Source organism: Danio rerio, chromosome 25 (assembly GCF_052040795.2).
Source record: "Danio rerio strain M-AB ecotype USA chromosome 25, GRCz13ab, whole genome shotgun sequence".
Taxonomy (NCBI): Eukaryota; Metazoa; Chordata; class Actinopteri; order Cypriniformes; family Danionidae; genus Danio; species Danio rerio.
The window spans coordinates 660,001-675,637 of NC_141045.1; the positions used below are offsets into that span (position 1 = coordinate 660,001).

The following is a 15,637-nucleotide window of genomic DNA, read 5'->3' on the forward strand; positions in this document are numbered from 1 at the left end:
GGAGTTTATACACCCCTGCTGACTATAGAGGGAGAGTTTGAGCAGTGTATACACCACTGCTGACTATAGAGGAAGAGTTTAAACAGTTTATACACTGTTGCTGACTATATAGTGAGTGTTTGAGCAGTTTATACACTGTTGCTGTCTATATAGTGAGTGTTTGAGCAGTGTATACACCACTGCTGACTATATAGGGAGAGTTTGAGCAGATTATACACCACTGCTGACTATATAGGGAGAGTTTGAGCAGTTTATACACTGTTGCTGACTATGTAGTGAGTGTTTGAGCCGTTTATACACAGTTGCTGTCTATATAGGGAGTATTTGAGCAAATTATACACCACTGTTGACTGTATAGTGAGTGTTTAAACAGATTATACACTGCTGCTGTCTATATAGTGAGTGTTTGAGCAGATTATACACCACTGCTGACTATATAGTGAGTGTTTGAGGAGCTTATACACTGCTGCTGTCTATATAGTGAGTGTTTGAGCAGATTATACACCACTGCTGACTATATAGTGAGTGTTTGAGCAGTTTATACACAGTTGCTGTCTATATAGGGAGTGTTTGAGCAAATTATACACCACTGCTGACTATATAGTGAGTGTTTAAGCAAATTATACATCACTGCTGACTATATAGTGAGCGTTTAAGCAAATTATACACCACTGCTGACTATATAGTGAGCGTTTAAACAAATTATACACCACTGCTGACTATATAGTGAGCGTTTAAACAAATTATACACCACTGCTGACTATATAGTGAGCGTTTAAACAAATTATACACCACTGCTGACTATATAGTGAGCGTTTAAACAAATTATACACCACTGCTGACTATATAGTGAGCGTTTAAACAAATTATACACCACTGCTGACTATATAGTGAGCGTTTAAACAAAGTATACACCAATGCTGACTATATAGTGAGCGTTTGAACAAATTATACACCACTGCTGAATATATAGTGAGCGTTTAAACAAATTATACACCACTGCTGACTATATAGTGAGCGTTTAAACAAATTATACACCACTGCTGACTATATAGTGAGCGTTTAAACAAATTATACACTGCTGCTGACTATATAGTGAGTGTTTGAGGAGTTTATACACTGCTGCTGTCTATATAGGGAGTATTTGAGCAAATTATACTAACTGCTGACTGTATAGTGAGTGTTTAAACAGATTATACACTGCTACTGTCTATATAGGGAGTGTTTGAGCAAATTATACACCACTGCTGACTATATAGTGAGTGTTTGATCGGTTTCTACACTGATGCTGTCTATATAGTGTTTAAGCCGTTTCTACACAGTTGCTGTCTATATAGGGAGTGTTTGAGCAGATTATACACCACTGCTGACTATATAGTAAGCATTTAAGTAGTTTATAAACCTCTGTTGAGTATAAAGTGACTATATTTTGTGTGACTGTGCAGTCTTCGTAGTGAGCATGCAGCAGTCGTATATGCTATGTCTTCTATATAGTGAGTGTGCAGGAGCAGTATAGCGTGTGCTGTCTTCATAACACACTAAGCTGTGTGTTGTCTTCATAGTGAGTGTGCATGAGCAGTATACAGTGTGCAGTCTTCATAGTGAGCGTGCAGGAGTAGTGGGACGCACCGGGGTTGTAGTGGAAGATGATGTTGAGCAGGTCCTGGTCCCCCCAGGTGATGTTCAGCTTATATTTGTTCAGCAGCGGCATCAGGAGATCAGACCAGCTCAGGTCCATCGCTGACAGATCATTCTGCGCGCACACACACACACACACACACACACACACACACTCTGTTTAATGTATGGTCGTTAAATGAATGATAAAACCGTCTCAGTAATGTGGAAATCAGAGTAAATGAGCTGCAGAAGAGCAGCAGTGACATCTGCTGGTGAGACACTCAAATACAACAGACACATGCTTTCATCAACATCAACATTCACATTTTTACATTACTAAATTCAGCTCAAAGTATTTATTGAACTATAGAATTTATAGATGTGTGTAATATTTCATTTAGTGTGTGTGTGTGTGTGTGTGTTACCTTGAAGTGTGTGTGTCTGATGCGCGTCATGTTGATCAGCATCACTCCTGAGTTGACTCCAGTTTTACCGTAGTACGGGTGTCGAGCGAAACGGTTGTACCAGCCCATGCGAGGCTCCTCGTGTTCAGGTGCCAGCGCCGCCACGTGACTGCGGTTAAACGCGGACAGGAAGCTCCAGATGTCCTCCACCGGCCGCAGGAAGAGGATATCAGTGTCCACATACAGCACTGAGTCCACCTGCTTCAGGATCAGCTGAACACACACACACACACACACACACACACACACGTTCTGTCTCTTTAAAGGAAAATAAGCACTTCTGCAGCAGAGTATAGTGGAGCATGAGGATTAAACAGAGCAATTAATGAACATCCACATATATACAAATGCCTTCGTTGTGCGAATGTGAAGTGATTCAGAACAGTTTGATAGATATGAACTGAATCAGACCAGTTGTGTGAGTTTAACGTGATTTAGAAGGGTTTAGTAAACGTGAAGTGATTCAAAATGAGTGTGTGAATGTGAAGTGATTCAGAATGGTTGAGTGAATGTGAACTAAATCAGAACGGCTTGATGAATTTGAACTGAATCAGACCAGTTGTGTGAATGTGAAGTGATTCAGAATGGTTTGATGAATATGAGCTGAATCAGAACGGTTTGATGAATGTGAACTGATTCAGTATGGTTTGTGTGAATGTGAACCGATTCAGAATGGTTCAGCAAATCTTAACTGATTCAGAATGGCTGTGTGAATGTGAACTAAGTGAACAGCTGTGTGAATGTAATCTGATTCAGAATGGCTGTGTGAACGTGATCTTAACCGAATCAGAACAGTTGTGTGAATGCGAACTGAATAATCTACGCGTGTGTAACTGTGAATTGATTCAGACTGGTTTAGTGAACTTGATCTGAAACAGAAGGGTTCAGTGAATATGAACTGATTCAGAACAGTTGTATGAATGTGAAGTGAATCAGTAACCTTGTGTGAATGTCAACAGAAAAGTTTTGGAAATGTGAACTGATTGAGAAAGACTCTGTGAATGTGAAGTGACTCAGAATGACTCAGTGAAGTAAATGAGAACGGTTTGGTGAATGTGAAGTGATTCAGAATGACTCTGTGAATGTGAAGTGACTCAGAATGACTCAGTGAAGTAAATGAGAACGGTTTGGTGAATGTGAAGTGATTCAGAATGACTCAGTGAAGTAATTGAGAACGGTTTGGTTAATGTGAAGTGACTCAGAATGACTCAGTGAAGTAAATGAGAACGGTTTGGTGAATGTGAAGTGACTCAGAATGACTCAGTGAAGTAAATGAGAACGGTTTGGTTAATGTGAAGTGACTCAGAATGACTCAGTGAAGTAAATGAGAACGGTTTGGTGAATGTGAAGTGACTCAGAATGACTCAGTGAAGTAAATGAGAACGATTTGGTGAATGTGAAGTGACTCAGAATGACTCAGTGAAGTAAATGAGAACGATTTGGTGAATGTGAAGTGACTCAGAATGACTCAGTGAATTAATTGAGAACGGTTTGGTGGATGTGAAGTGACTCAGAATGACTCAGTGACTCACAGGCAGGAAGAGTCTCTGTGAAGCGCAGGGTTTGAAGAGTTTCCTCCACTCTCTGGCGTTCTCTGATGGGAAGCTGATGGGATAAATGCTGTAACTGAACCTGGATTGAACCCTCTGCGGCCATGACTGCAGCTGATCACACACACGCACAAACACACACACTAGTTATTTTGCAAGATACTTGTATCCAGCTTACAGTGTAATTTAGAGACTTAAATATGCTAATTAGGCAGCTATTTAGACAACAGTGGATTATTCTGTACACAACTGAGAAGAAAATCTTTAAGGGGTCATTAATATTGACCTTAAAATGGTTTCAAGAAAATGTAAAACTGCTTTTATCCCAGCCAAATTAACAGAAATAAGACTTTCACCAGAAGAAAAAATATTACAGATGTTACTGTGAGAAAAATCCTTTCTCCATTAAACATCACTGAGGAAACATTTGGAAAAGAATAAAGAATTGTATAGGCAGATCATGTTGCCTTCAAATGTCCACCTTTGTGTTCTACATGCTGAAGATAGATAAGCTCAGCGAGTGTGAACCCTGACCGTGTCTCTGAATCCAGCATGGAGATCCTCCTCAGCGAAGATGTGGACGTGCAGTTCACTGCGGCTGAAGATGACGGCGGATTTGATCATGGTGAGAGTCTCCTGCAGTCTGGATCCGCACGCCACCACGGCCAACTGCACCGGCTGCAGACGCTGAGGCTCAGACCTGCACACACAAACACAAACACATGCACACATTACATTAACAAATTATATATATATATATATATGGTTATTATCAGGATATGAGTCGACTTTATCGTAATATGAGATGAGATTTTTGTCATATCGCCCAACCCTAATCCAGACATCTCGAACAGATGCTAGTGTTCTGCAACACACACACACACACAGCTCTAGCTCTACAGCCGGACTCTGTATCCCGTACCTAACAGTGGAGTCCATAAAGCAGTGTTTTGTGCACACAGAAGAGCTGATACTCCAGTACGGCTCCCAGAGAGAGACGGGCCCTGATTTACACCTGACAGGGGACAAACAGGCTCCACATCAGCTCACACACGCATACACATATTCACACACACACTGTCTGCAGCTCCAGATGAACAGCGACTCAGTCACTGAAAACCTCTTCAAACCAACAGGACAAAACCTATGTGAATGTAAACCGATTCAAACCAGTTGTGTGAATGTGAACTGATTCAGAATTGCCATGTGAATATGAACTGGTTCAGAATGGCTGTGTGAATATGAACCGATTCGAAACAGTTGTGTGAATGTGAACCAAATAAGAAAAGCTTTGTAAGTGATCTGAAACAAAACAGTTGTGTAAATGTGAACTGAATCATTTACGCTTGTGTAACTGTGAATTGATTCAGGATGGTTTAGTGATCAGTCACTGAAAACAGCTTCAAACCAACAGGACAAAACCTGTTGCACCAGCCAGGGTTTACAACAGATTATATATTGATAATAAATAAATAAATAAATAAACATATATATATATAAGCATATTAAAATATAAACATAATCAGATAAATTATCAAAATAAATACAGTTAGACAAAAAAGTTGTAAACAAAAACAAACAGTGATAAGTAATTAAACTATAATACAATAAACGCAAAAATAACTAATTTTAAATTTAAATAAATAAATTAGTAATATATTAAAATAAGTTAACAACAACAACAACAACAACAAAACAAAATAAACATGCTACATTCAATAGTAAAGCACAAGATTATGAACTAAATTTAAATTTGTATTATTAATTAATTTATTTAATTTGTATTTATTTATTTTTTATTAAAAAAAGTCCAAATAATATTTTAAATTGTACAGCATACAGTAAATCAATTCAAATTAGTCTAAAATTTGTCTTTATACTGAAAGGTGAGGGTGATCATATGTCATATAAAAACTCAAATAACAGCTAACTCAATCTGTGGTAAACAAATTAAAAATATTATGAATAATTATCAAAATAAAGCATGTGTACTTATAGTTTTATAAACCTAAATAACCCCTGGCTCCTAAACCATTATGCAATCTAACGTTCGTCAAATAGGTGTCACTGATTGGCTGAAAAGCCGAGCGGAAGGTGGGCGCTTGTAAACAGGCGAATCAACGGTTACTACAATAGAGGAAGCATATGAATATTAATTAGAAGGTAGCTAAAGTTTACTTATTAACGTAAGCGTGACAGGATTAGTAGTTCAATGACCAGTAACTCATTTCAAACATCAGTTACAATCACACAACAGCCTGAAAGAAACATCTACTGCAGTGCACACACGACTATACAATCCAGCATTAGTTAAGATTCCGTTCTGTTATTAAAACAGACTGTCCGCTCAGTGAAAGCTGGTATAAAGCTGAGAGCTCACAATTCTAATAATTATAAGTTTAATTTAATCTGTTTAGGTGTCGTGTGGTGGTTTGTGAGGGTTTGTTTACCTGTCATCGTGTGCGCGCTTCCTCAGACCCGTGTCCGCGGCGCGTGTCCGCTGCGCTCGCGCCTGGTGATTATTCGCGCTCTCCAGCGATGAAACCAGCTGGTTAAATATGTAGAGAAGCGAGCAGAAAACTATCAGCGTGCAGACGAACAAAACACGGAGATATCGCCGCATTTTATGCCCGAGAGAGCAGCCATGGAGAGAGAAACCCTGCGGCCTTCAGCAGATACTATGGCGGAGGCGCGCTCATGAATATTCATCACTAACTTCCGGGAGCATATGATCACATGACCACTTATCTCCGCCCATAAATATATACGTTAGATGTCGCCTATCCTGTTGTTGTCCATTGGAAGGAATGCGTCCATAGAGCCGCCATTTTAGTACAGGGAATCTCCGTGATGAACGTTGTCATATTTCATTTACATTGTTTTACTCAACAAAACTTGCATAAGACGAGTTAGAGCACGTTACTGCTCCTTTGCCTTATGGTAAGTGCAGTAAGAGTATTATCATCAATAACGTTACCTGTTGAGCACAAAAGTTCATAACATACAAAAACGTAAAAAACTAAACCTTCCCAATGAAATGTTCTGCCTTTAAGCTTTGTTTTCTTTGTTTTGCACCAGTATACAGCGCTAAAGTCCAACATCTTCACATTGGCTTTCTTCTTGACCAGTGCGGCTGAATGACATTTGTCCTGGAAGCCCTGTACAAATATGGCGGCGCATTTGACGCTCAGAGTCCATATGTGATATTTTGTGTAAATATGTATGAACACCTGCCATCAGAGGTTAAAGTTAAGCGCTTATATAATGAAAAATGTTTTAACATCACATTTATTTATTTACTTATTCTATATGTGGCTGTTTTTCTTTCTGACTGTACGTACAGAGCTTGTTGGTCTCGGAGCAGGCATTCCGTTTATTTACTAGTACATACAGACGTGTTTATATCTTCAGTAAAGTTAATAAGTTTCAATAATACATTAAATAAAGTGTTTGAAATCTGGATTATGGATGCATTTTTTAAGCTATTTACAATAAAAAATAACTTTTTTGATTTCATCAAATCTCAATGTACTCTTTGGATAAGCTGAAAATAACTCAAATCAACAACAAAGCCATCATTTCATTTTCAACAAGATTATACAATAAAGATTTAGTTTTAATTAACTGAATAAAACATTATGCATGTAGTTCTTTAATTTTTAAAAAATAAATTTATTGCAAATACAACAGCATTAACACGACATTTAAAAAAGGTCACAGTGGAAACACACGACACAGTATGCAAGTACTCAATAATATAATTGAAATTGAAATTGGAGAACACAACCCTCGCTTATAGGGCGATATGGTGGCTCAATAGTTAGCACTGGGGCCTCACAGCAAGAAGGTCGCTGGTTTGAGTCCCGGCTGGGTCAGTTGGTGTTTCTGTGTGGAGTTTGCATGTTCTCCCCGTGTTGGCGTGGGTTTCCTCCGGGTGCTCCGGTTTCCCCCACAGTCCAAACACATGCACTATAGAGGAACTGATCAACTACACTGGCCGTAGTGCATGGGTGTTTCCCATCACTTGGCAACCGCTGTGTAAAATATATTCAGGAATAGTTGGCAGTTCATTCCACTGTGGTGACCCCTGATGAATAAAGGGACTAAGCCGAAGGAGAATAAATGAGCACTCAGTTATACACAGTTTAACAGCGCCACCTGCTGGCCAACACAGAGGATTATGTGTGTGATCACTGAACTACAGTATCCGGCATGATTTATTGGACTCTGGTTCCGTTTGCTGCATCAGTGCTAATTTTTCCATTGATTGAGTCCTGGGGACGCGTTTATCTTCATCTGGAGGCAAACCTGGACCTGGGAGAGATCATATATTCAACAAAACAATAATCATAAATCAGTGACAACAAAAGCCTGTGCTGAATCTGTTTGAGTCCAGAAGTTCAGCTTGGATATGAATTTGATCAGTTTGGTAATATTATACACCACCGTTCAAAGGTTTGAGGTCAGCTTTGGAAAGAAATGAACCCTATTGTTCATCTAGGACACTTTATATTGATTTAAAGTGTCAGCAAATACATGTATTATGCTATAAAATGTTCTATTTACAATGAATGCTGCTCTTATTGTCATATTTTCAACAATAATAATAATCATAAATGTGTCCTAATCATCAAATCCTGTGATTTCTGAAGGAAATATTGAACACCAGAGTGGAGTAATGATGCTGAAAATACAGCTTTACCTGACACATATAAATCACGCTTGACAATAAACTCACACACAAAATAATCACTTAAATTCAGCATGATTTATCACTATTTTACTGCATTTTGATTAAATAAACAGAACCTTTTGACTTCTTTCAAAAACATCTCACCATTAGACGTTTGAACAGAAGCGTGTATAAACAATGAGATGAACACAACAGCAGAATTCAGTCAGTTTTCTTAAACACATTGAGAAGCTGCATTTGTCTGTGTGACAGCTCTCGCATGTCAAATAATAAGAGTTTTATGAATATTAATGCACATTAAAGATGTTGTTTTACCTCCTGCATATAATGGTAAAATCCAGCAGACCGTCTCTTCATGTTTGATGCCATACGAGCCGAGTGTGTGGTCAAACTGCAGTTTCTTACCATTATATGAGACTCTGGACAAGGGAACTAATGAAACTGCATGAACACAAGAGAAAACACATATCAGTGCATTCAATGAAGATGCAAAACCTGAAAATGTCTTCTAAAATGAGTGTTTTCACTTTAAAAGCAATGAAATGAGCCTAAAATCACACAAATGTGATTACTGAACACACACATACACACACGAGCTAATTTTAATATTGCATTTTATTTAGAGGTTGTTGCATGCACGGTTTCCTCATTAAGAGTCATCTGCTGTCATTAATTATCCTCATCTTGATATGGTAAAATATACTGTGGTGTAATTAACATGCATGATGATGCTTCTGCTCTTTATATTCGGTCATGTTTTATATTGAGAAACTGAGACTCACGCTCGTCTTCGGTCAGTAATCTCTTTAGCAGCTCCTCCACGGTCATGTTCATCAGCTCATCTTCTGTCTCCACATTTACTGTCAACAACTGGCCGGCAATTGTGCGAACAAACACCCTGCAGCTCATCTTCAACACGGGGAAATGGACACATATGATGGCGTTGGTTGATGCAGTTTTGCTTTCACTTTCGCTTTTCAGTCAAAACAGCAAGAGATCGGTCAGAAGCTGAATGACCTTTTTTGGCCTACCTCTGGTTCTGACAGTAATTTATTGTTATAAAAATATAAAATAGAAATCTCTCTACACACTAAAATACGCTGGACTGTTTTTTTTTTTTTTTTAAAGAAATAGTTCATTAAATTGTCCATATGTTGGGATACAACAACCCAGCTTTTTAAAGAGTTTATACATATAGTTGAAGTCAAAAGTATTTGCTCTCCTGTATTTATTCTTTTTCAAATATTTCCCGAATGATGTTGAACAGATTGAGGAAATGTTCACAGTATGTCTGATAATATTTGTTCTTCTGGAGAAAGTCTGATTTGTTTTATTTCGGCTACAAAAAAAATCAGTTTTTAATTGTTTAAACACCATTATTATAATATTATTCACCCCTTCAGCAATATTAGTGTTGGATTGTCTCCAGAATAAACCCCTGTTATACAATGACTTGCCTAATTACCCTAACTTTACCCTAATTACCCTAGTGAAGCCTTTACATGTCACTGTAAGCTGAACACTAGTGTCTTGAAGAATATCTAGTCTAATATTATTTACTGTCATCATGACAAAGAGGAAATAAATCAGTTATTAGAGATGAGTTATTAACACTATTATGATTAGAAATGTGTTGAGGAAATCTGCTCTCCGTTAAACAGAAATTGGGGGGAAAAAAATCAACATTATGTTTATTTGAATAATATTAATAATAATATTAAATAATATTATAACCCCTCCCCCTCTAACAAATCAGGGGGCTAATAATACAAACTCGAACTATATATGAAGTTATTTTCTAACAAAATAATCTACTAAATAAAAACTGTTACTAAACTGCCTCTATAAAGGTTTAACACTCGTTTTATTGTGAAACTCAGAGAACTATAATGCTGTGCAAAAATCTCCAGTTTCACACTGCGCCAAAAACAGAGTTTATACACATCTACATTTTGCAATAAACTTGGAGTAATTAGTTTTTTACACACAGATAAAGTCTTTTATAAAACTACAGTATGTTGTATATTTTGACAGTGTCATTTGCGATGATGGATGGGGTTGTAGTTGTTTTTCAGACAATAATTTTCTAAGAAGCATTATTGAATAGTGAATTAATGACACACACACAAAGTCTGATGAAAAAACGTATTTATTTAATTATTAATATGTGTATTTACATTTTGTGTAGTGTGAACATGGTGATGCAATGTCATGAAATGCTGTCAGAAAACAATAATGAACACTAACATGTTTATTAGAAATGCAGTATGAACATCAAGCAATCAAGAGTTAGTAGTATTTGATGCATTGATCCATCCAATAATATATTGCATCAAATATTTCAAGGGAAAAACGCTTCATGTAAGACTGAAACTCTAACAGACACTTAATTCAGCATTAAACTCCATGTTATAAATGGAATTGCTGATGTTTTTATTGTAATGTATTCATTATGAAATGTTCACATTTACACTGCATTAGTTTATATGATTTAAAGCAGCGGTTTCTATGTATTTTTATATATTAGGAAACATTTTGAGAAAATTACCAATGACAAATGTAATGTAATATGGTTTGGTATATTTAACTTCGACCCTCAGCCCTCAATCAACTTCTGTTTTTGGCCCTTTATAAGCAATAGTTTGATCACCCCTGGTCGTACTCATCCATCCAATAATATCTTGCATCAAATATTTCAAGGGAAAAACTGTTCATGAGGAAGACTGAAACTCTAGAACAGAGTGTGTTCAGCATTGAACTCCATTGTGTTATACATGTGATTGTTATGTTTTTACTGTAATATGTTCATTATGAAATGTTAAAAATGACTCTGCATTAGTTAATATGATTTGAAGCAACAAATTTGAGTTATTTTGATATATTAGACAATTTATTAGGAAATTACCCATGGCAAATTTAACATAATAAGTAAATATGTAATGTAAATAATGTAATGTAGTTTGTTTTTTGGCCCTTTTTAAGCATTAATGTTTAATGTAATGCCCCTGCTCCACTATGTGTTTTCTGCATGTTTTCCATCAGTTTAAGCTTGTTCAGGATTGTTTTGCATTACTGAATATGATCTTTGCATTCTTGAAATTGAATCATCTTTACAATTGTTTTATTCTTGAAATAAAAGATTGTATGTGTCCTCATAAATAACCCGTTCAGTCTTTTTTCATGTAGTGTAAAAGTCCTCCCACAAACATGTGTGTGTTTATAATCCTGTCATACATACTCTGGTTTATAACAGTTAACGAAACTAAAACTAAAAAAATCATTTAATTCTTTAAAATATAACAAAAACAAAGTCTGATTGATTTACATGTTAATGGTTATTTTTTCCATAGATTCACTTCTGGGGATTCCTTTACTTTTCTCTTCATCTTCTATATCATCTTCATCTTCATCGCTATGAATTATTCTGGGCCTTATGAGATGTCCTGTGGATCAAAACAACAAAATATCTGTCCAAGCTTAATAACTTTTTTTGCCTAGAGTCTAATTGTAATTAAAATTGTAAATATTTAGAATTACAAAAATGCAATAAAATAATAGTCAAAATTAATTTAGTGAATTTTTGACTAGAAGCTAATAACTGAGAGTTTTGTGTTAAAGTCCCCTTAAATGAAGGATCGGTTATTTCAATAGCAAGGGCGTAGAATTAGCTTGATCAGAGTATCAATAGCCACAGATTATTGAAATATCCCATAATAATAATGCAAATGCTCAGTCAACTGTCATTAATGATTAAAATAAAACAGCAGCAGTCAAGACACAATGTTATTGCATCGCACGCCTCTAGTGTTTGGGCAACCGCATCAAGTACTGTGAGTTGCATAATAATATGATTTTTCTAAGTAACAAGAAAAGTAAGACATCAGCCTACATTAAAAAAATAGTAATAATATTTGAGTTCCTTTAAAAAAAATTAATTAAAAAAAATAGCTGAATTAAAATGAGCGAGGTCTCACTGAATTGATTAGAGACTGCAGACAGAAAGCAGGATGGCTTTGGCTTACATTACTACAAAGCTGGAAGTATTCTCGTTATTCTGAACACATGGAGAAAAGGAAAAAGGTATTATAGTCTCAGTGCACACTGATTTACTGCAGTAATGAGACTAAAAACAGCAAACACACTGCTTTACGCTGTCATTAATCTGTACATGGCATGTAGAGCTCTGCCTCAGGAAGCTCTCATTAGATGACATTATTCTTTATTATTATGACTGATTTTTACAGTAAATGAAGGTTATAGTGTTACGAATCAGTCCAAGGCACTCGAATAAAGTGAAAAAATTAAAAAGCCTTTATTCACATGGCTAAATCTCTAAAAACCTACGTGTTTTGGCAGAAGTCTGCCTTCATCAGGGTAACAGTGATCAGGTGCGTCTAGAGCACAGGTGTCAAACTCAGTTCCTGGAGGGCCGCAGCTCTGCACAGTTTAGCTCCAACCCTAATTAAACACACCTGATCAAACTAATTGAGTCCTTCAGGCTTGTTTGAAACCTACAGGTAAGTGTGTTGGAGCAGGGTTGGAACTAAACTGTGCAGGGCTTCAGCCCTCCAGGAATTGAGTTTGACACCCCTGGTCTAGAGTCTCTTTGGAGTACTAAGGTCACATGACTCATTTAAACATCTCAAATGGCACCCAGATAATTTAACAAGCAAAGTCTACTATCATCATAAATTCGGCATAGATACGCAAACACCCACTTGCATATATGGGAAAAGAGAGAGAGAGGAGAAAATATATATGGAAAATACATATATATATACAAACACATACATCAATGTATAATGACAATCAGTAAAGCATCTATAGAAAAACTCTTTCATTCATTCATTTTCTTATCGGCTTAGCGCCTTTATTAATCCGGGGTCGCCACAGCAGAACGAACCGCCAACCCATCTAGCAACTTTCCACACAGCGGATGCCCCTCTAGCCGCAATCCATCTCTGGGAAACTATAGAAAAACTGTTTTACAAAAAAGAAGAGAAATCTAATTCACCATTTAAACCTGGAAATTTGGTTGCTTTTAATGTATATATCCAAAAAGTCTCTCTCTGTTTTAATCTTAATGTATGTGTTTGTATATATATATGTATTTTCCATATATATTTTTCTCCTCTCTCTCTCTTTTCCCATATATGCAAGTGGGTGTTTGTGTATCTATGCCGAATTTATGATGATAGTAGACTTTGCTTGTTAAATTATCTGAGTGCCATTTGAGATGAAATGAGTCATGTGACCTTAGTACTCAAAAGAGACTCTAGACGCACCTGATCACTGTTACCCTGATGAAGGCAGACTTCTGCCAAAACACATAGGTTTTTAGAGATTTAGCCATGTGAATAAAGGCTTTTTAATTTTTTCACTTTATTCGAGTGCCTTGGACTGATTCTTGTTGCTGTTTTGATGAATCCCTTACCCAAAGAGCACCGACCATACATTTGAGCTTACCCCAGAGCACTTTTTGTTTGTTTTTTCTGAAGGTTATAGTGTTGTTGACTGCAGGGATCAAGCCTCAGTCGGGCAGAAAAAGTAAAGCAAAAGTAATGAAACACATTACTTGCCATATAAAGTAACTTCTTTGGGGAGTAACTCAATATTTCAAAGCATTATTTCCTCACCAACATCAAAAGCAAAGCTACGCCCTTGTCAAATAGGTCTTACCTCTCTTTATTGTGGTTTTCCATCTTCTTTTTGTGCGTATTTCATAAGTACCTGAGCCTGAAACACAACATGCACAATAATTCATTTTGCAGATTTAAAGAAACTTTGATATTGCGTAAATCAGTTTTCTCTTTTTTAAATAAATTACAGATACATACAATAAAAACTTTTATGAATTTCATCATTTAGATCTTCCTTTTCATCTGGATGCTGTTCTCCCTTTTCCTCTTCATCTCTGCTGTTTTTATTCAGTTCTTCCTCTTCCTCGGGCTGTAGTTTTGGTTTTTCCTCTTCATCTCTGCTGTTTTTATTGAGTTCTTCGTCTTCTGGATCTCGTTTTCTTTTCTTTCTCTTTTCATCTGCACTGATCTTTAATTCCTCCGCTGATGATGATGATGATGATGATGGCACAGATTCTGTAATTTCTGTCTTCTGTGCTGTAATATCCGCTGGACTGATTTGAGAACTCATTGATGCGATTGAGTTTTACTCGAAATATCTTAAAAGCACAGTAACACGAACTGACTGGCAGCAGAGGAAGTGACGCAGTAAATCCGCCTGTTGAGCAAAACACATAGAAGGAAAAAAAACACCCCCCACCTGCTGAATTTTCACATTTCCTGGTTTCGCGGTTTCAGGCAGTTTCAAGCTGTAGAGAGCAAGGCAGAGTAGCCTACACAATCATATTTTATAATAATAATAATAATATTTAGCCTACTCAAAATATATTCTAAATAAAATCATTTATTAAACTGTTGACTGATGTATGGCTGCATTTATGTATGTTTAACCGACCCGTTTTGTTGTGGAATTCACGCAGAACTACATGATGCTCTGCAGAAAACTCCACCAACACATTATACACACGTAAAAAACGTTGGGTTATTTATGTAAACGAATAGTTGAGTTAAATTAATTTAAATGCATACGTAATGTTGTTTTTGTGTTATAAAGTTTATTTTAGCTCTAACGCAATACAATTGTTGTTGCTTTTTATCAAATTGCCTCTCCCTGTCTTGTTTTTTATATCCGTTCCACCAGCACTCTTAATTTAATGATACAAACGCACACTTCATAGCTGATCTATAAACGGATAAAAGCACTTTCTGGTAACGCTTTCTTTTACAACCCGCAAAGTACCGCGTAAGTACAGTGAAACTACAGTGTACTTTTCTGTACGTACTGTGTAAGTATAATGAACATATGTGTAGGTATAAGGGAACAAACCATGCTTGTGTAAAAAGGGGGTAACAACCACATATTCATCACTAAAATTACCGCGTAAGTACAGTGAAATAATTTTATTTTATTTATTTTTTTTGTTGAGGAAATGATATGTGAGATATTAGTGGTTAAACCACTTTTTGGCAAAATAACCCAACAAATTAGTTATTTTTGTACCCAAAATTGTTGGGTTAACCTTAACAACTTTGGCTTGGATTAAAATAACCCAACAGCAGGTCGGTACCAAAACAAGCCATCATTGGGTTACTTGATGGGTTATTATTAACCCAACTGTTTTAAGTGAGCACATTTTGAAATAAACCTGGAATACTTTGTTTTTAGACATAGACATGTATAAAACTATGTTGTTGTAATAAATGCATATTGAAGAATGAATTAATCCCATG

General features: G+C 36.5%; 3 protein-coding genes across 12 annotated transcripts in view; all 3 read right to left on the reverse strand.

The window, feature by feature from the left end:
* gxylt1a (glucoside xylosyltransferase 1a) overlaps positions 1–6,344 on the reverse strand; it is a 45,100-nt gene extending 38,756 nt beyond the window's left edge. For 6 of the 10 annotated variants that reach the window (XR_015525896.1, XR_015525897.1, XR_015525898.1 and 3 more), the window contains exons 1-5: positions 6,085–6,344; positions 4,169–4,334; positions 3,617–3,748; positions 2,046–2,297; positions 1,630–1,753 (exon numbers count right to left, since the gene is read on the reverse strand). Coding sequence is in view for 6 of the 10 variants with exons in the window: in XM_087311324.1 (XP_087167450.1) it covers positions 1,630–1,753; positions 2,046–2,297; positions 3,617–3,748; positions 4,169–4,334; positions 6,085–6,257 (847 nt within the window). In the remaining 4 variants the exon portion in view is untranslated. Of the gene's footprint in view, positions 1–1,629; positions 1,754–2,045; positions 2,298–3,616; positions 3,749–4,168; positions 4,335–4,556; positions 4,650–6,084 lie in introns of all 10 variants that reach the window. The other 4 variants (XR_015525895.1, XM_087311321.1, XM_087311320.1 and 1 more) reach the window with 1 other exon arrangement.
* A 938-nt stretch (positions 6,345–7,282) lies between these two features.
* On the reverse strand, positions 7,283–9,991 carry LOC141380844 (uncharacterized). Its single transcript, XM_087311326.1, has 3 exons — positions 9,110–9,991; positions 8,643–8,768; positions 7,283–7,948 (listed from the first exon to the last, which is right to left on the reverse strand). Exons 1-3 carry the CDS (start codon positions 9,234–9,236, stop codon positions 7,833–7,835), a joined length of 369 nt encoding a protein of 122 aa, XP_087167452.1. The 5' UTR covers positions 9,237–9,991; the 3' UTR covers positions 7,283–7,832.
* Positions 9,992–10,458: 467 nt separating this feature from the next.
* On the reverse strand, positions 10,459–14,533 carry LOC103909796 (uncharacterized). Its single transcript, XM_087311327.1, has 3 exons — positions 14,165–14,533; positions 14,007–14,063; positions 10,459–11,770 (listed from the first exon to the last, which is right to left on the reverse strand). The coding sequence occupies exons 1-3, from the start codon at positions 14,475–14,477 to the stop codon at positions 11,649–11,651; spliced, it is 492 nt and encodes a 163-aa protein (XP_087167453.1). The 5' UTR covers positions 14,478–14,533; the 3' UTR covers positions 10,459–11,648.
* Between the last annotated feature and the right edge of the window lie 1,104 nt (positions 14,534–15,637).